This window comes from Vulpes lagopus, chromosome 22 (assembly GCF_018345385.1).
Source record: "Vulpes lagopus strain Blue_001 chromosome 22, ASM1834538v1, whole genome shotgun sequence".
Classification (NCBI taxonomy): domain Eukaryota; kingdom Metazoa; phylum Chordata; class Mammalia; order Carnivora; family Canidae; genus Vulpes; species Vulpes lagopus.
The window spans coordinates 16,290,821-16,306,252 of NC_054845.1; the positions used below are offsets into that span (position 1 = coordinate 16,290,821).

Sequence of the window (15,432 nt, forward strand, 5' to 3'; positions counted from 1 at the left end):
TAGACCTGATCCCTGAGGCCCCTTGAGGACCAACTATAAATGTGGCAGAGTAGCTGGCATGAGGCATCAAGGGTAAAGTCCTGCAGGATGTCATTAGGTTAAGTACAGTCATGGGCAGCCTCTACCAGAAGTTCTTGGCACAGACAGTATAGGAGTTTGACCAGAATCAGTAAGAATTAGTAGTCTTTTTCTGAGTAAATGAGCTACTTCAACTTCAGGGCCAGCATGGCTCTGGGGACATAGCGCCCGTACTTAACATCTGAATGAATGAATGGAGAGGAGACACCCCGCCAGGGGTTTGGTGACTGGGAATTTGACTCCTGTTTCAGCAGCACAGGTAGAAAAATTATAAACTCCAAGTTCTTTGTAGCTCTAGCCTGGAGACTTTTGCACAGACTTTTTTTATTACGTTCATTTCTGAGGAAAGTAAAGCGATCCCATCATACTCATTCCATGAATGTTTGTTGAGACAATTTATCAAAATAATCCTGAAGCATGCAGACAGAATGTTCTTCAGAAATGTCAAAGTCAGTAATGAAAACTTTTCCCTGCTTGCCTCCATGACAGAAACATGCAGATTAGATTGTTGATGGGTTTGAAATGATCAAGGCCTGAAAGTTCTCTTCCCATTCCCCTCCATCTGGCTTCCGCCTATAGGCCCTCACATTTTAACTTAGATCGCAGCCTCCAGGAAGCCTTATAACAGTTCAGTTAATGGTGTTCAGTGACCACTGCTGCAAAACAAAATACCCCGAAACTAGTGGTATGAAACAATCATTTTATTCTCAGAATTTGTGGGTCAGAAGTTTAGGCAGGATATAGTGGAGATGGCTTTTCTCTGCTCCATACCTGTTGCATCTAGAGATGGGAATCCTAGAGATGAGAATCCTTTGAAAGTATCTTCACTCCATGCCTAGTAGTTGACGATGACTGTCAGCTAGAATGACTACATGTGACCTCTCCTTGTGGTCTCTGTGCATGGGCTGGTTTGGGGTTCCTTACAACATGGTGTCTGCATCCAAGAGTGAACAGCTGGGTTGAAGCTGTACCATCTTTTATGACCCAGCCTTGAAAGCCACATAGCATCCTAGCATCACTTCCACGGTTCCAAGCCCAGCCAAATTCAGGGAAAGGGAACACAGACCCCCACCTCTTGATGGGAGGAATGCCAGAGTCACAATGCTGCAAGGAGGGCATGTGGGATGGGAGATGTAGTTAAAACCATCTTTGCAAACTATAATTTATTTCCAAAGTACTGAATGTGGCAGAAGTGATGGCTGTCAGACTTGAGAGGCAAATACCTACAAAGGATAGCTTCAGATCACTCACAAGGCAGCCTGCAACGAGGGCCCATGTGAGGAGGAGCAGAGGCCTCCACCAATGACCAGCATCAACTTTAGGTGGGAGTAAGCCACCTTGGAAGCAGATGCTCCAGCTCCAGTTAATAAGGCTTCTTCCAATGAGTTCTCCCAAACAACATCTGGACTACAACCTAACAGGGCCTGAGCCTGAAATGCCCAATTAAACTATTCTCAAATTCCTGACCCACAGAAACCATGGGTGAAAAGGCTTTACTTTTGTTTGAGGTTACTGGGTTTGGGAGTAATTTGTCATATATCAATAGACAACTAATGCACAGACTTATGCCCCACTAAGCAACCACTGGTGTGGCAGTTATTTCCCTGACCGCATGATAGATTGGGTCTGATGCCAATCCATTCTTGCCTGTTCCCAACGGCTAACCACATTTGTGTGTGAAATGGCAGGCTGGGCAGGGAGGGTCTGATTCCACCAATAGTAAGACTGACACTCACCTTACTCTGTATCTTTAAGTAAAGTCTTTGAAATCAGGCCCTCTCCTTGCCGGTATCCTAGCTGCTTTTTTTTAGAAGTGGGAAACAACAATAATACAAACCCCACATCAACAACAACCAAAAACCCAGCTGATTGGAAGCCAAAGTAGAAGCAGGGCTTCCAGGGAAACTGGCTTCCAGGAAAGTGATTTCGGCACTGACTGAGCACCTCCCAGTTCTGTGGCTGCCACCTCATCTATTATCATGATGCTTACACTTGGGCTCACATATGGCTTCTGGGAATCTTATCTCCCCCAAGCTCTTTCTCACCTGGAGGATGTGGCTCTCCATCCAGCACTTACAGCATACGGTCCACTTTCTGCCCCGGATTCCCAAGAAGAGCAACATATTGTGCTCAGCTACCCACAGTTTGTGCCACAGCCCCTGCCCTGCCCACCTTCCCCAATCCTTCACTGCGTCTGTGGACATAGCTGGGTGTCGTGCCCAGGTCTGCAGACGAAGTGTTCTCTGAGCAAAAAAGACTAACCAGCTGGCATAAAAAATTATCTGTATCACCACCTTGTTAAACCCTTGCTTTTACCCACTCAGCTAACTGGCCCTATCACTAAAACACCAATAAATCAATAGTCAATACCCCAAGGACTGAAGGCCTCCTGCCGAGGAGTCAGAAGGCCCAGGTTCCAGTTCAGGCACTGAGCATTAGTTGTCACTTCCCCTTCCCCCTGGCTGTCAAACGTCCTGCAAGACTGAGCATGAGGCCTGAACTATTCAGCGCCTACTCAAGATACACCTCTCCTAAGAAACAGTGACTTTCCATTTGCTCTAGTGCCAGCCTGCCAGTTCTTCAAAGAACAACATTCAGTTCCTTCCCTTTACTCTTGAAACATACGTTCACTTTTGAAATATCTGGTTATTTAAAAAGGCATGATTTGTGCCCCCCCCCCAATAATTTATGTTCCTCCTTCCTAACTCACTGATTAGAACAACTCTGGCTAAAGTAGCTAACAGAGATTTAGTGATGTTTTAATGGAGGCCTCATTCCTATCTTGCTCCAGATTACCTCAGAAGTTTCTGAAGGCAATGATGGCTGCGGCAGACACAGGCCCTGGACATGGAACAACACAGGCAAGCTGTCACACTTTGTTTTTCTGCTTGTTAAATCCGAATGCTCCTAATTAGTTACCCTGCCCGCTAACGCAGGGGTGGACAATGGAGCAGGGATCAGGGGTGCTGAGAGGCTATGAATACAAGTTCCTCAGGCTGCTGAAGCTTGGAGACTGGTGACTTGGTTGTGGGCACCGAGGCGCTGTGTCCCTGTGGACTGTGGATTCAAAGATGTCAGCCTTGTGTGAATAAAGGTCATCACCTGTTGCTTCTTCGGTGAAAGGGCAGCTGTGCTGGGTGCCCACTCAGGCTCGGCCTTTGTCTGCTGACTCTCTGAATAGCGCCCACAGAGAATAACTTTCTCTGATTGTTTGCTTGGTGGGGCAGGGCCATGCAAAATTACTCACATACTTCCCAAAGAATTCAGCAAAGTGTGTTTTTAAAAAGTTCCCTCGAAATGTCTTAAACATTGCCTTTGGTGACTGTACTCACTAGCTAGAAAACACTACATCACCTTCATGGTAGGACCACCGTTTATGTTATTGTTTCTGGTGACCATTTTGACAAATGCTTAGATCACCGAGATGACAACTCCTAAGTCATATGGGTGTGGGGGACTAGTGAAAAAGTTAACTGAAAAGTTGGCTAGCTGTTCAGGAATGTTTAGTGTTTGGAAAGTTTGCAACAATGAACAACATGCCATTATCCCAATGTATAAAAAGCATGGATTTTATTTGGTTTTAGAATTCTGTGCATTGCTGTTTTACAGAGAAGCATTTCTAATGTTTTGTTTCAGGTCTAACATTAAATTAGTTTGTTTGGGGAGAGTGTGTGCTAATACGTTTGGGATAGTGTGTATATATATTCATCCATCCATCCATCTGTTGATACATTGAATACATGCCCAGTTGCTTAGCATAAGCGCTTACTGCTTTAGCATTCTAGGCAACTCTAGAAAGGTAGGCTGCATTTGATTTACCTCTCTCTCTTCATGGCTCGAGTGCTATGGACCCTCTTCTCTGGCATCATTCCCAATTCACATCTTGTTAGTAAGTACAGACAACATTCCAGACTGTTCCATCTTCTTTCATCATCATATCTGCTGAAATGTATCTCCCCTTGAATACCATCCCGTGCTTTTAACTTACTAATAAGATGAAAGAATTTGTGCCAAAATAATTTATTCTCCTCAGGTAATATTTTGTATTACTGGAATCTAAATTGCCTTAACTTGAAGGTAGGATCTAGTTTGGAAAATTTAGGGCCCTTGGAAGATGGGTGTGTGTATTGGCAGGTAGGTGGTAGGCGGTGGAGCAGGTGGCTAGGAGGGGCTAGTCTAACCAGCTGCCTCACCTGTGGGATCATCCAGTATCCTTTCTCATGAATCACATACAAATGGAATCATTCAATGCTTAGCTTACATATGCCCTAAAGGTGAGTAACACCAGAAGATTTAGTCATTAATATACATTTTAGGTTTTGTCACAAGAGCACTGCTTGCCAAAATTCAGAACATAAATGTGATCTTTCCTTTCAGCAAGTAGAAGGAACTTGAGAAGAATTCTCTTATCACTTACACCGTCTGAGGAATGAGCTATTAAACCAGGGTTCTGATTTGCTCCTTAAGAGCAACTATGATCTCTTGAACATTAACTTACATATACTAATGTATTCTACTGGTACAATGTGGAATTTTCTTATCAGCAATGTAAGTAAGGAGATGGTTTGTCACAGACTTTATAGGGAAAGGAGAGAGCTAATACAGAAAGCTAATGCACTGAGAGTTCTAGTATTGTTCCTACTCTCTCATTGGGGCTTATCTTTTCATTGTATTCCTATCTTAAAGCCTTCCTGTGGACTTGTGATAATGCTGGATAGACAGAAAATAGCAAGACACAAATTCCATTCTACTTCCCCCTCTTAAAAGTATCAATGTAGGAGAAAGCTCTTAAAAAGCAGTGCCTTAGTTTCCCCATTCAAAACATGCCTCAGTACTGTCCATTCATTCATATAGGCTTCATCCTTGTCTGCCAAATCCTTTAGACTGAACTCCTCTCAGTTAAAAAAAACAAAACACTGCATTCACACCTCCTCCAGAAAGTTTCTGTTTATATGATTTTATTTTTTTAAAAAATCAGCAGTATGTTAGATTTACATTCAAAGAACACGGATTGAATAATTTTTTCTAACAATATCTATGAGCTGAACAGAAATTCACCTGAAATTCTAAACTGAAGAAATGACGGGCTCAAGTCACCGCCCCTCCAAGTTTCTAGGATTTGAAGAGCCTATGCTCCCATATTTTACCTTCCTTGGAACTGCTACAAGGCACAAGTACTTGGTTCTATCTTACGTGTGACATGTTACAATGCTATCAACTGATTATAGTCAGGTAATGACCATAGTGGTCAACTACTACCTTTATGAGGTACTAGTAAAACCCAGCAAACAATTTAATGACTGGTGAAATAAATCGACAATTAGGAACTCGGCACCAGCATAAGCTACTAATTTTGCCAATAACTGGCACTCACTGGCTAGCGGGTAGGCAACTACAGCTCTCAGAACAACTGGAGGGAGTTCCTTTTGCTAAGCAGTGTCCGTCTGTGCTATTATTTGTTTCCTTATATTCAAGTGTACAGGAGTAAAGGAGAACACCTGCAAGGAGGCCAGTAAATTCAAATAATGAGAAGTGGGGGGGAAATGGTCTTGAATTAAACTTCAGAAGCATTACAGTAGCTTAAAATCTTTAGCCAAATTGTTGAATTGAGCCTATCTCCTAAACTTTGGGATTGATAAATATAAAAATGAAAACAGAGATGTAAGAAGAGAGCAAATTTTTTGGTTATCAGAATTATTTTTTAAAGATTTTATTTATTCATAAGAAACAGAGAGAGAGGCTGAGACATAGGCAGAAGGAGAAGCAGGCTCTTTGTAGGGAGTTCGATGTGGGACTCGATCCCAGGACTTTAGGATCACGCCGTGAGCCAAAGGCAGATGCTCAATCACTGAGCCACCCAGGCATCCCGGTTATCAGAATTCTTTTAGCATCTTTATCTTAGGTATTACTAGTGTTTTGTGTATTACTTAAGATTATATATCCTTAAATTTTAAGTGTCCTCCTTTACCGTGTTTATTAAGTTCTTAACTTTTTTGATTTTTGGAGAGGGAGATGTCCACATTTTGTTTTTGAAATAAAAGTGAATGGATAAAACCAAATTAAGAGGAATTTGTAGAAAGCAACCTATGCCTTTAGGAAGGATATTTATATTATCATTATTCAAGATCTAGAACTCTTCAGTTACTTTAGTTTATCTTCTACTCATCTGCAAAACTTGTAAACTGAAAATCATTTTTCTATAGTTATTTTATGTGATCTGCTTTTATAGAGATCTTTATTTTAGGAGTGTGAAGGATAATGAAATGGGGGGAAATAACCTACTCTGAAACTCCTGAAGCTGACGTGACACAGGATGACCAAGAAACCAGACATAGGCCAAAATAGGGCTGGCAGCTGGCTCCATCAGTTAGGTCGGATTGCCTGCTGTCCTCGACACACTCTATGTTTTCTCCCTTGTGTTCCCTTCTTACGTACTCACAAGAACAACTGAGATTCAGAAAACATGCCTGAAATTTACTCAGAAACCAAGGGAAATTGAGGTGGAGGGGCCTTTCAGTACTGATAGCCTAGATGCAGACAGATCAAAAGCTAAATTCAATTTAAACCACCTCAGGCAGAAAAAGTAATTGAATTAAACTTCCTCTAAATATGATAAGTTTGGGGATCTTAAAACCATGCACAAAGGACCAGGTTAGAGTGAGCTGTTGCGTATTAAATGGATGCACAGAGCTCTAGCTGGTCCACCCCCCCCCCCCCCCCCCCCGCCGCCCCAGGGAGTTTGATGAGCTGCTCCTGATTGTCTCTATCACTTTACTACTGAGGCTGAAAACTGATTAAGCTGCTTACGGGGCTCCAGGGGCTAATGGTCTGGCCCACCAGGAATACTGCTGTCACTGACTTAAGTAAGCTGCGTGACATAGTGGTTTGGTTATTACAAGGGGGAGAAAAAGTCTGCAAGGCTCAGGAAAGCTTTAAAAAGCAGGTTTTATCATGTGAAATGGATATACTGCTTTGACACCCTAAAATGAATATGGAATTTCTCTGAAATTTTTCTCTTCATCTGGTATCAAAATTCATTTTTGAAAGGCTTCCTCAAAGAGTACTCACGTTGGACCCCACCCATTGTTTTTCTAAAGCACCCTTACAAGACTATATGCATGCCTTTTTTTTTTTTTTTTTATATATATATGCATGCCTTTAAACATACTTCTCAAGTGGGTCCTCAGATACTACAGTCAGGTAGAGTCCTGGAAAATAGCTAAGTGAATAATGGGTATTTTGATTGATTTTCCTCCTTGCATGCCACTGGGCAATGGTAATTAAAAATATACCTTTTCCCACCCTAGCCAGCAGATCACTACTGCTTGATTATGTAGTAAAGGGTCTGCAGGACTGAAGAAGTGAGAGGAGCTGATGTGTGCAAACAGGTTCAATTAGATGCATGCATGGAAATTAAAACCATTATCTTGGACCTTTCCAACTAAATGCTCTAAAAATAAATGCTTTAAAATAACTTTCCTCCCTTAGGGTATACAAAGAAAACACAAAAGTCTTTAAGTTAAAAAGCAACAGCAGGGACGCCTGGGTGGCTCAGTGGTTGAGCATCTGCCTTCCACTCAGGGCATGATCCTGGGGTCCTGGGATTGAGCCCCATGTTGGGCTCCCTGCATGGAGCCTGCTTCTCTCTCGGCCTGTGTCTCTGTTTCTCTCTCTGTGTCTCATGAATAAGTAAATATAAAGTCTTTTAAAGAACACACACACAAAGTAATTTAAAGTCTTGGAAAATGACTGAAGGATCTGAACAGCTTTTTAGTTGACCTCTTTTCCCTGGGTAACGCAACCAGTGAGGAAAACAACAAACAGAACAGAATTGGTGCAGTTTGAAATGCTCCGAAAGCTGTCACAATTAATTATTTTTAAAAATTTTGACTCTAGAAAGAATAGATATATGGGAAGTTCTGCTTTCAGTTAGTGTCTAAAAGCTTCTGAGGGAGTGAGTTGTTGATTTAAATGATTAACTGAAGCTTACCATATTCAGAACTTTGGGTTGAACAGACAAAATCTTGGTTTTCTTCCTGGTTGCTAACTTGGTCAATTATTAAAAGGACAAGAACTAGGAAAAGTTTTAAAAGATGGTTTTTGACTCTCATATGCTTCCTTATGTTTTATTAAACTTTAAAGTCCTCCAACTGTTTGACCTAAGCACAAGTCAGAGTTTCCTTGAGGCAATGCCTTTTAGATCTTTTTTTTCCTTGTACAATTTTTTATTGAGATGTAATTCACATGCCATAAAATTCACTCTTCTCAAGTATACAGTTCAGTGGGTTGTGGTATATTCACACAGTTGTGCAACCATCACTTCCATAATTCCAGAACATTTTCAGCAGCTACAAAGGAAACTCCGGGCCATGAGCAGTCACCCCTCAGTCCCTTGCTCTTCCCAGGTGCTGGTAACCCCTCCTCTATTTTCTGGCTCCATGAGTTTGCCTATTTTGGACATTTCATTTAAACCATGTCAAGGGCAGCCCAGGTGGCTCAGCAGTTTAGCGCCGCCTGCCTTCAGCCCAGGGTGTGATCCTGGAGACCCGGGATTGAGTCCTACCTACATCAGGCTCCCTGCATGGAGCCTGCTTCTCCCTCTGCCTGTGTCTCTGCCTCTCTCTCTGTGTCTCTCATGAATAAATAAATAAAATCTTCAAAAAAATAAATAAACACTGTCGGAAAAGATATATTCTTTTCTGTCTGGCTTCTTTCGGCAGGAGGCTTTCAAGGTTTACCCATGTTGTAGCATGCATCAGTACTTTGCTCCTTTTTATGGTCAGATAATATTCACTGTGTGGATATACAACATTTTGTGTTCATCAGTTGATGAGCATTGGTTGCTTTACTCTTTGGCTATTACAAGTAATGCTGCTCTGAATGTGTATAAGTTTTTCGTGGACACAAGTTTTTGATTCTCTTGGGTATATCCTAGGAGAGGAACTAACTGCTGGTTCACATGGTAACACTATTCAACTTTTTGAGGGACCACCAAACAGTTTTCCAAAGTGGCTGTACCACTTTACATTCCCACCAATAACGTATGAGAGCTCCAGTTTCTCCGTACATCCTTGCCAACATTCTTAGTGTCCCATACTATCTCTATATAGCAAGGCTTCCCCCCCCCCCCATTCTGAGTAGAATTATTAGGGCTTGAGAAGAAATTACCCCAAAGATGGCAGAATTCAGTGCCTAGACCATAACCAACAAAGACAACTTCCCAGGGAGAAAACAGAAATGGCCCTTCTGAGAGCTCACCTGCTGCAGATCAGCGAGGGAATACAGGTGGATCTGTTGAAGGAGGTATTCTCTGGGGAAAATTCTGAAAACAAGGACAGAAACATGAATGAACTGTGGTGCTGACACAAAACAAGTTTTGTCTCATTTAAGACCCCTTTCCTCTGCCTTCTTCCCTTTCCACCGATACTCCTTCCAGAATTCTCTGAGAAACCTCTTAACAATACACCTTTTCTCTCTCATACAAAGATGGAAGTAAAAGTTTGATCTTTTTTTTTTTTTAATTCCTAAATGAGTTTATTTCCAGACAAAAAGGAGTAATGCTCTGTTCTGTTGTTTTAACCCAAGTGTAGATGACATACAGCATTCTGGTAGTTTCAAGTATTCAGCAAAGTGCTAGAACAGTTATATACATGATGAAATGAAGTGACCACCATGATAAGTCTACCTACCATCTATCATCATACAAAGTTGTTGTATATTATTAACTTTATTCCCTGTGCTGTACATTGTATCACTGTGTCTTAGAAGTAGAAGTTTGTACCTTTTAATCCCCCTTCCTCTCTGTTACCCCTCACCCCACCTCATTCCCCCTCGGCAACCACCATATTACTCTCTGTATCTATGAGTCTGTTTCTGTTATATTTTGTTTGCTTTTTAAGGTTCCACACATAAGTGAAATTATGCGGTATTTGTCTTTCTCTTATTTCACTTAGTATTATACCTCTAGGTCCATCCATTTTGTTGCAAATGAAAGTTTCATTCTTTTATTATGGCTGGGTAATATTCCATCGTATGTGTACACTACCTCTTCATTATCCATTCATCCAAAGATTGGCATTTGGGTTGCTTTCCTCTCCTGCCTATTATAAATAATACTGCAATGAATATAAGGCTGCATATTCTTTTCAAGTTAGTTTTTCTGTGGATAAATACCCAAAAGTAGAGTTGCTGGATCACATATTTTTAATTTTTTTTGAGGAACCTCCATACTATTTTCCATGGCGACTGTAACAAATTACATTGCTATCGGTAGTGTAGAAGGATTCTCTTTTCCCACATCCTCACCAATATTTGTTACTTGTCTTTTTGATACCAGCCAGTCTGATAGGTGTCATTTGATTTTCATTTACATTTCCCTGATAATTAGTGATGTTGAGCATCTTTTTGTGTGTCTCTTGGCCCTCTTTGGAGAAATGTCTTCAGATCCTCTGCCTATTTTTTAAATTGGTTTGTTTTTATGATATTCGGCTGTGAGTTCTTTATATATTTTGGATATTAACCCTTTATCAGTTATGTTATTTGCAAATATCTTTTCTCATTCAGTAGGTTACCTTTCCTTTTTGTTGATGGTTTTCTTCACTGTACAAAAGCTTTTTACTCTAATGTTGTCCCATTTGGGTTTTTTTTTTTGCTTTTGGTGCCCTTGCCTGAGAAGACAGATCCAAAGAAATATTGCTAAGACCTACATCTGAGAACCTACTGCCTATATTTTCTTCAAGGACTTCCATGGTTTCAGGTCTACATTTAAGACTTTACTCCATTTTGAGTTTATTTTGTATATAAGAAAATGATCGAGGGACACTTGGTCAGTTAAGTGTCTGCCTTCAGCTCAGGTCATGATCCCAGAGTCCTGGGATGGAGCCTCACATTGGGCTCCCTGCTCAGGGGAAAGCCTTCTTCTCCCTCCTCCACTTCCCCCTGCTTTTGCTCGCTCGCTCTCTCTGTCAAATAAATAAATTCTTTAAAAAAAAAAAAAAAAAAAAGGTTCAACTTTATTCTTTTGCATGTAGTTGTCCAGTTTCCCCAACACCATTTATTGAAGAGATTATCTTTTCCTCATTGTATACTCTTGCCTCCTTTGTTGGGCATTAACTGAACATATGAGCATGGGTTTATTTCTGGACTTTCTAGTCTGTTCATTAATTAATGTGTTTGTTTTTGTGCCACTGCCATAGTATTTTGATTACAATAGCTTTGTAGTATAGTGGGAGATTGGGGCGTAATACCTTCTGCTTTGCTCTTCTCAAGATTGCTTCGGCTCTTCAGGGTCTTTTGTAGTTCCATATAAACATTAGGATAATTTGTACTAGTTCTGTGAAAAATTCCATTAGTATTTTCATAGGGATCCCACTGAATCTGTAGATTGTAGCTAGTAGATTTCTTCCAATCCATGGTATGTATGTCTGTCCATTTATTTGTGTCATCTTCAATTTCTTTCATCAGTGTTTTACAGTTTTCAAAGTACAGGTCTTTCATTTCCTCAATTAAATTTATTTCTAGGTATTTTATTCTCCTTGAGGCAATTGTAAATGTGATTGTTTTCCTAATTTCTGATAGTTTTATTAGTGTATAAAAATGCAAGAGATTTCTGTATATTAATTTTGTATCATGCAATAGTATTGAGTTCATGTATTCTAATAGTTTTTTAGTGGAGTCTTTAGAGTTTTCCATATATAGTGTCATGTTATTTGCAAATAGTTTTATTTCCTCTTTTCCAGTTTGGATGCCTTTTATTTATTTTTCTTTAAATGACTATTATAGCTAGGATTTCCAATACTATGTTGAATATAAGTGGTAAGAGTGGGCATCTTTGTCCTATGCCTGATCTTGGAAAAGATTTTAGCTTTTTACCATTGAGTATATTATTTGTGGGTCTGTCATATATGGCCAGCCTTATGGTGAGGTATGTTCCCTCTGTACCTACTTTGCTGACTTTTTACCATAAGTAGATGTTTAATTTTGTCATGCTTTTTCTGCATTTACTGAGATGATTATATAATTCTTACCCTTCTTTCTGTTATTGTGGTATATTATTTTGAGTTTGTAGATATTGAACCATCCTGCATTTCTGGAATAAATTCCACTTGATCACTGTCAATGATCCTTTCAACTTCAATGTATAATTGAATTTGGTTTGCTAATAGTTTGTTGAGGACACCTGCATGTATGTTCATCAGCAACATTGGCCTGTAATTTTTTCTTCTGGAATGTCTTTGTCTGGTTTTGGTATTAAGATAATGCTAGCCTCCTAGAATACATTTGGAAGTGCTCCTTCTCTTCAATTTTTTGGGAATAGTTTGAGAGGCATAGGTGTTAGCTCTTCTTCAATGTTTGGTAGAATTCACCTATAAAGTCATCTGGTACTGGATTTTTATTATTTGTTGGCGGTTTTTTGATTACTGATTCAATTTCATTATTAGTAGTTGGTCTGTTCAGATTTTCTATTTCTTCTTGATTCAGTCTTGGAAGACTGCATGTTCTCTAGGAATGTATCCTAATCTTTGATTCTACTGTAATCAAGGTGCTAGTGACCCAGGCTTGAGGGCTAGAGTATCAGGTTTCTTGCACTAGCTGTATTCCTTACAAGCTGTGTCATCTCAGGCAAGTCCTAAATCCGTCTAACTTCAGCTTCTTCACTGTTTAATAAAGATGAATGAATACAGTGTCTTTAAATATCTTTCCAGTTCTGTGCCTAAATTAATAGATTTTGGAGTCGAGAAAATTGATTGGTATGGCAACCTGTGTGTCTTTGTTTAATAGCTTCTATGGCTTTCATTAATGGGGACAGTGATGTTGAATATCACATTAATGAATTATCCTTTTACATATATAGTGATGAATTTTAGTACATAGATACAGATGAGAATAATGGAATAAAATATTTCAAATTGGGAGTCCCTGATAAAGTCTAATATCTTTAGCTGCTGTCAGTTCACAGCATCTGGGTAAATGACAGTAAATAGGAAAAAACAATGGATTATGGAGAAGCAGATAGGTACCAAAGTGTTGATGGTTATAACCCTCCCCTTTTCCCCAACACACATACACTCCCCAAACAAAACTCATGGTGCTTGCTAGCATTTTTTTTCTCTCTTATGTACTACTATGCAATTTTCTTGTACCCTAAAGGAAAGAAACAACCAATTTATTTAATTAATGTTTATGATTGTCCACTATATACCAAGTACTGTGCCAGGCACTAGGTAGATAATTATGAATAAGATAGTCCCAGTACTGAGTTCAAGGAGCATTAAGTCAACTAAGCATATATATCAAAAGATATATAAACTGATAACTGAGAATTACGACTTATGCACAGGAAATATATTTTTAAAGTGGCCTAGCATGTTGGATCTCAATCCTATTAAAATCACATGGGGGAGCTTTTAGAAAATAACAGGGCACAAGCATGGGTAGAACCCAGAAATCAGTGTTAAAACAAAACAAAACCTCTCCTGGTGATTAGTGCAGCAAAGGTTCAGAACCACTGGCCTAACAGCTAGCTTTCAGTCTTTCAGCTAAGTCTGTGTGGAACATATGTGTGGAATAGGAAACCTAGGACCGTCTTAGTGTGGGGCACCTAGGGTAGTGATGGAGGATAATCTAATATGGGGACACAGCATGGTTCAGTGGGAGGAATAATCTTCCAACGACAATTGCTTAATAATGAAATCCCTTAAATAAAGTACCATGAAAGCAATGTGGCAGAAGGGCTAAGAAATGGAGACAGAGTGGATCAAGTAAGTAGGCTGGAAAATTATTTAAAGATTAGCTTCTGCCTCTTCTGTTTTGTACAAACTTAGGTCAGCTGGACACCATGGGAGAAGGAAAGCCACTGAAATGGACTGCAGCAAGAACAAATGCAGGGTAGTGTTCTCTTGATGTTTTGCCACTTAGTTCTTTCTGCTCTAAAATCCTAAAACTTCAACAGAGCACAAGGAACTAAAAAAAAAATAAGTATAAATTTACAAACCAAATCATACTGATATACTTTATACTTCTACTAGAGCATTACAGCCAGTTGGTTATCCAGTTAACAATTACTGGGTGTGTAAAATAAGCCAAGTGTTGTGTTAAGTGCTGTAGATGAATGTATCAGTGAACACAGTTGATGAGCAACAAAGAGAATTTGCAGATTCTCCATACTAGGCTGGGTTCTTCTTGCTTCCAAACACTGTTCATTAATTAACTCCTCTTCTCACACTAACTCACCAACTTTGTGCACGGTCTGCTAAAGTTATCTATGTATTTATTTACGTTTCTGTGTATAAATAGATTTCACGTTTGTTTCCTCTCCCCCAGAAGCACCTTATCTATGGTCTCCTCTCTACCACTCGTTCGTGTCTACCTCTGTAATTTACATAAGGTCAGCCATACCAGACACCAAGAGCTAGAAAATGCAATATAATGTAGAAAAGATAAAGGAACTAAGCTTAGTGCTTAGTGCGTCTGGAGAAGATGCGTTCAGGAGATAACGATGGTGGCCATAAAATACACAGGCTTTTAAGACTGGATGACGCCAATCAGCTTTTCTTTTCCCCAAGGATGGAAATTGTAGCACAAAAGCATTGAAGTCAAATACGACAATAAGTTTCCTGAGAGGGAAGACTGAGAGGTATTAAAATATATCTCTTATCATGATGTTTTTTAATGTCAATAAAAAAAGATGTTTTGCAGCTATTTAGAGGTAGGGACACACTCTTCTGCCATCAGAGGAAAGGGCCAGATGATGTAAGGCTTATTTCCTGCTACCAGTTTGTTCCTCTTTCCCACTGTCTTCCATCTTCAGGGTAGACCAACTGTGCAAGACACCCTCTGAACTAAAATCTTTAGGCAGATCCACAGGGGAAGCACAGGGTGAATAAGAACATAAAAGTCAAGCCCAGGAAGGCACCTGCTCTTGTCATCTGGGTGATGCCATGGGCTTTTCCCTGTGGTGGTTTAGCTGTACAAGTTGGCGCTTTCAACCAAGCTATTTAGATGGACCAAATGAGTAGGAGCATCCAGGGGCGAGTTTCCCTTATACTCTGAGTAGTAAAAGGGGTTGTGGAGAATCTGCAGGCCCAATGTGTGCTCAGGTAGCATTAAACTGCCTCAGACAGAGCTGACCAGGCAGGACAGGACTCTGCAGGGGATGCAGACATGAATTCACAGTCACTTCAGGGGCTGCTGGGGGAACCATTCATGTTTTGGAGAGAAAGCCTGGCATCCCTTTGAGATAGTCATCTCAGCATTAATTTTACTACTAACGTATTCAATAAACGAATGGATTATTTGCATTTTGTCAGAAAACATAACCTCTGATCATCACATCTCCCAATGAATTTAATGCAA

At 40.1% G+C, this 15,432-nt stretch overlaps 1 protein-coding gene across 3 annotated transcripts in view; it reads right to left on the reverse strand.

Moving 5' to 3' along the window:
* PLEKHM3 (pleckstrin homology domain containing M3) overlaps positions 1-15,432 on the reverse strand; it is a 174,121-nt gene that overhangs the window by 64,111 nt on the left and 94,578 nt on the right. For all 3 annotated transcript variants that reach the window (XR_005985002.1, XM_041737121.1, XM_041737120.1), the window contains exon 6: positions 9,337-9,400. Coding sequence is in view for 2 of the 3 variants with exons in the window: in XM_041737121.1 (XP_041593055.1) it covers positions 9,337-9,400 (64 nt within the window). In the remaining variant the exon portion in view is untranslated. The remainder of the gene's footprint in view (positions 1-9,336; positions 9,401-15,432) is intronic.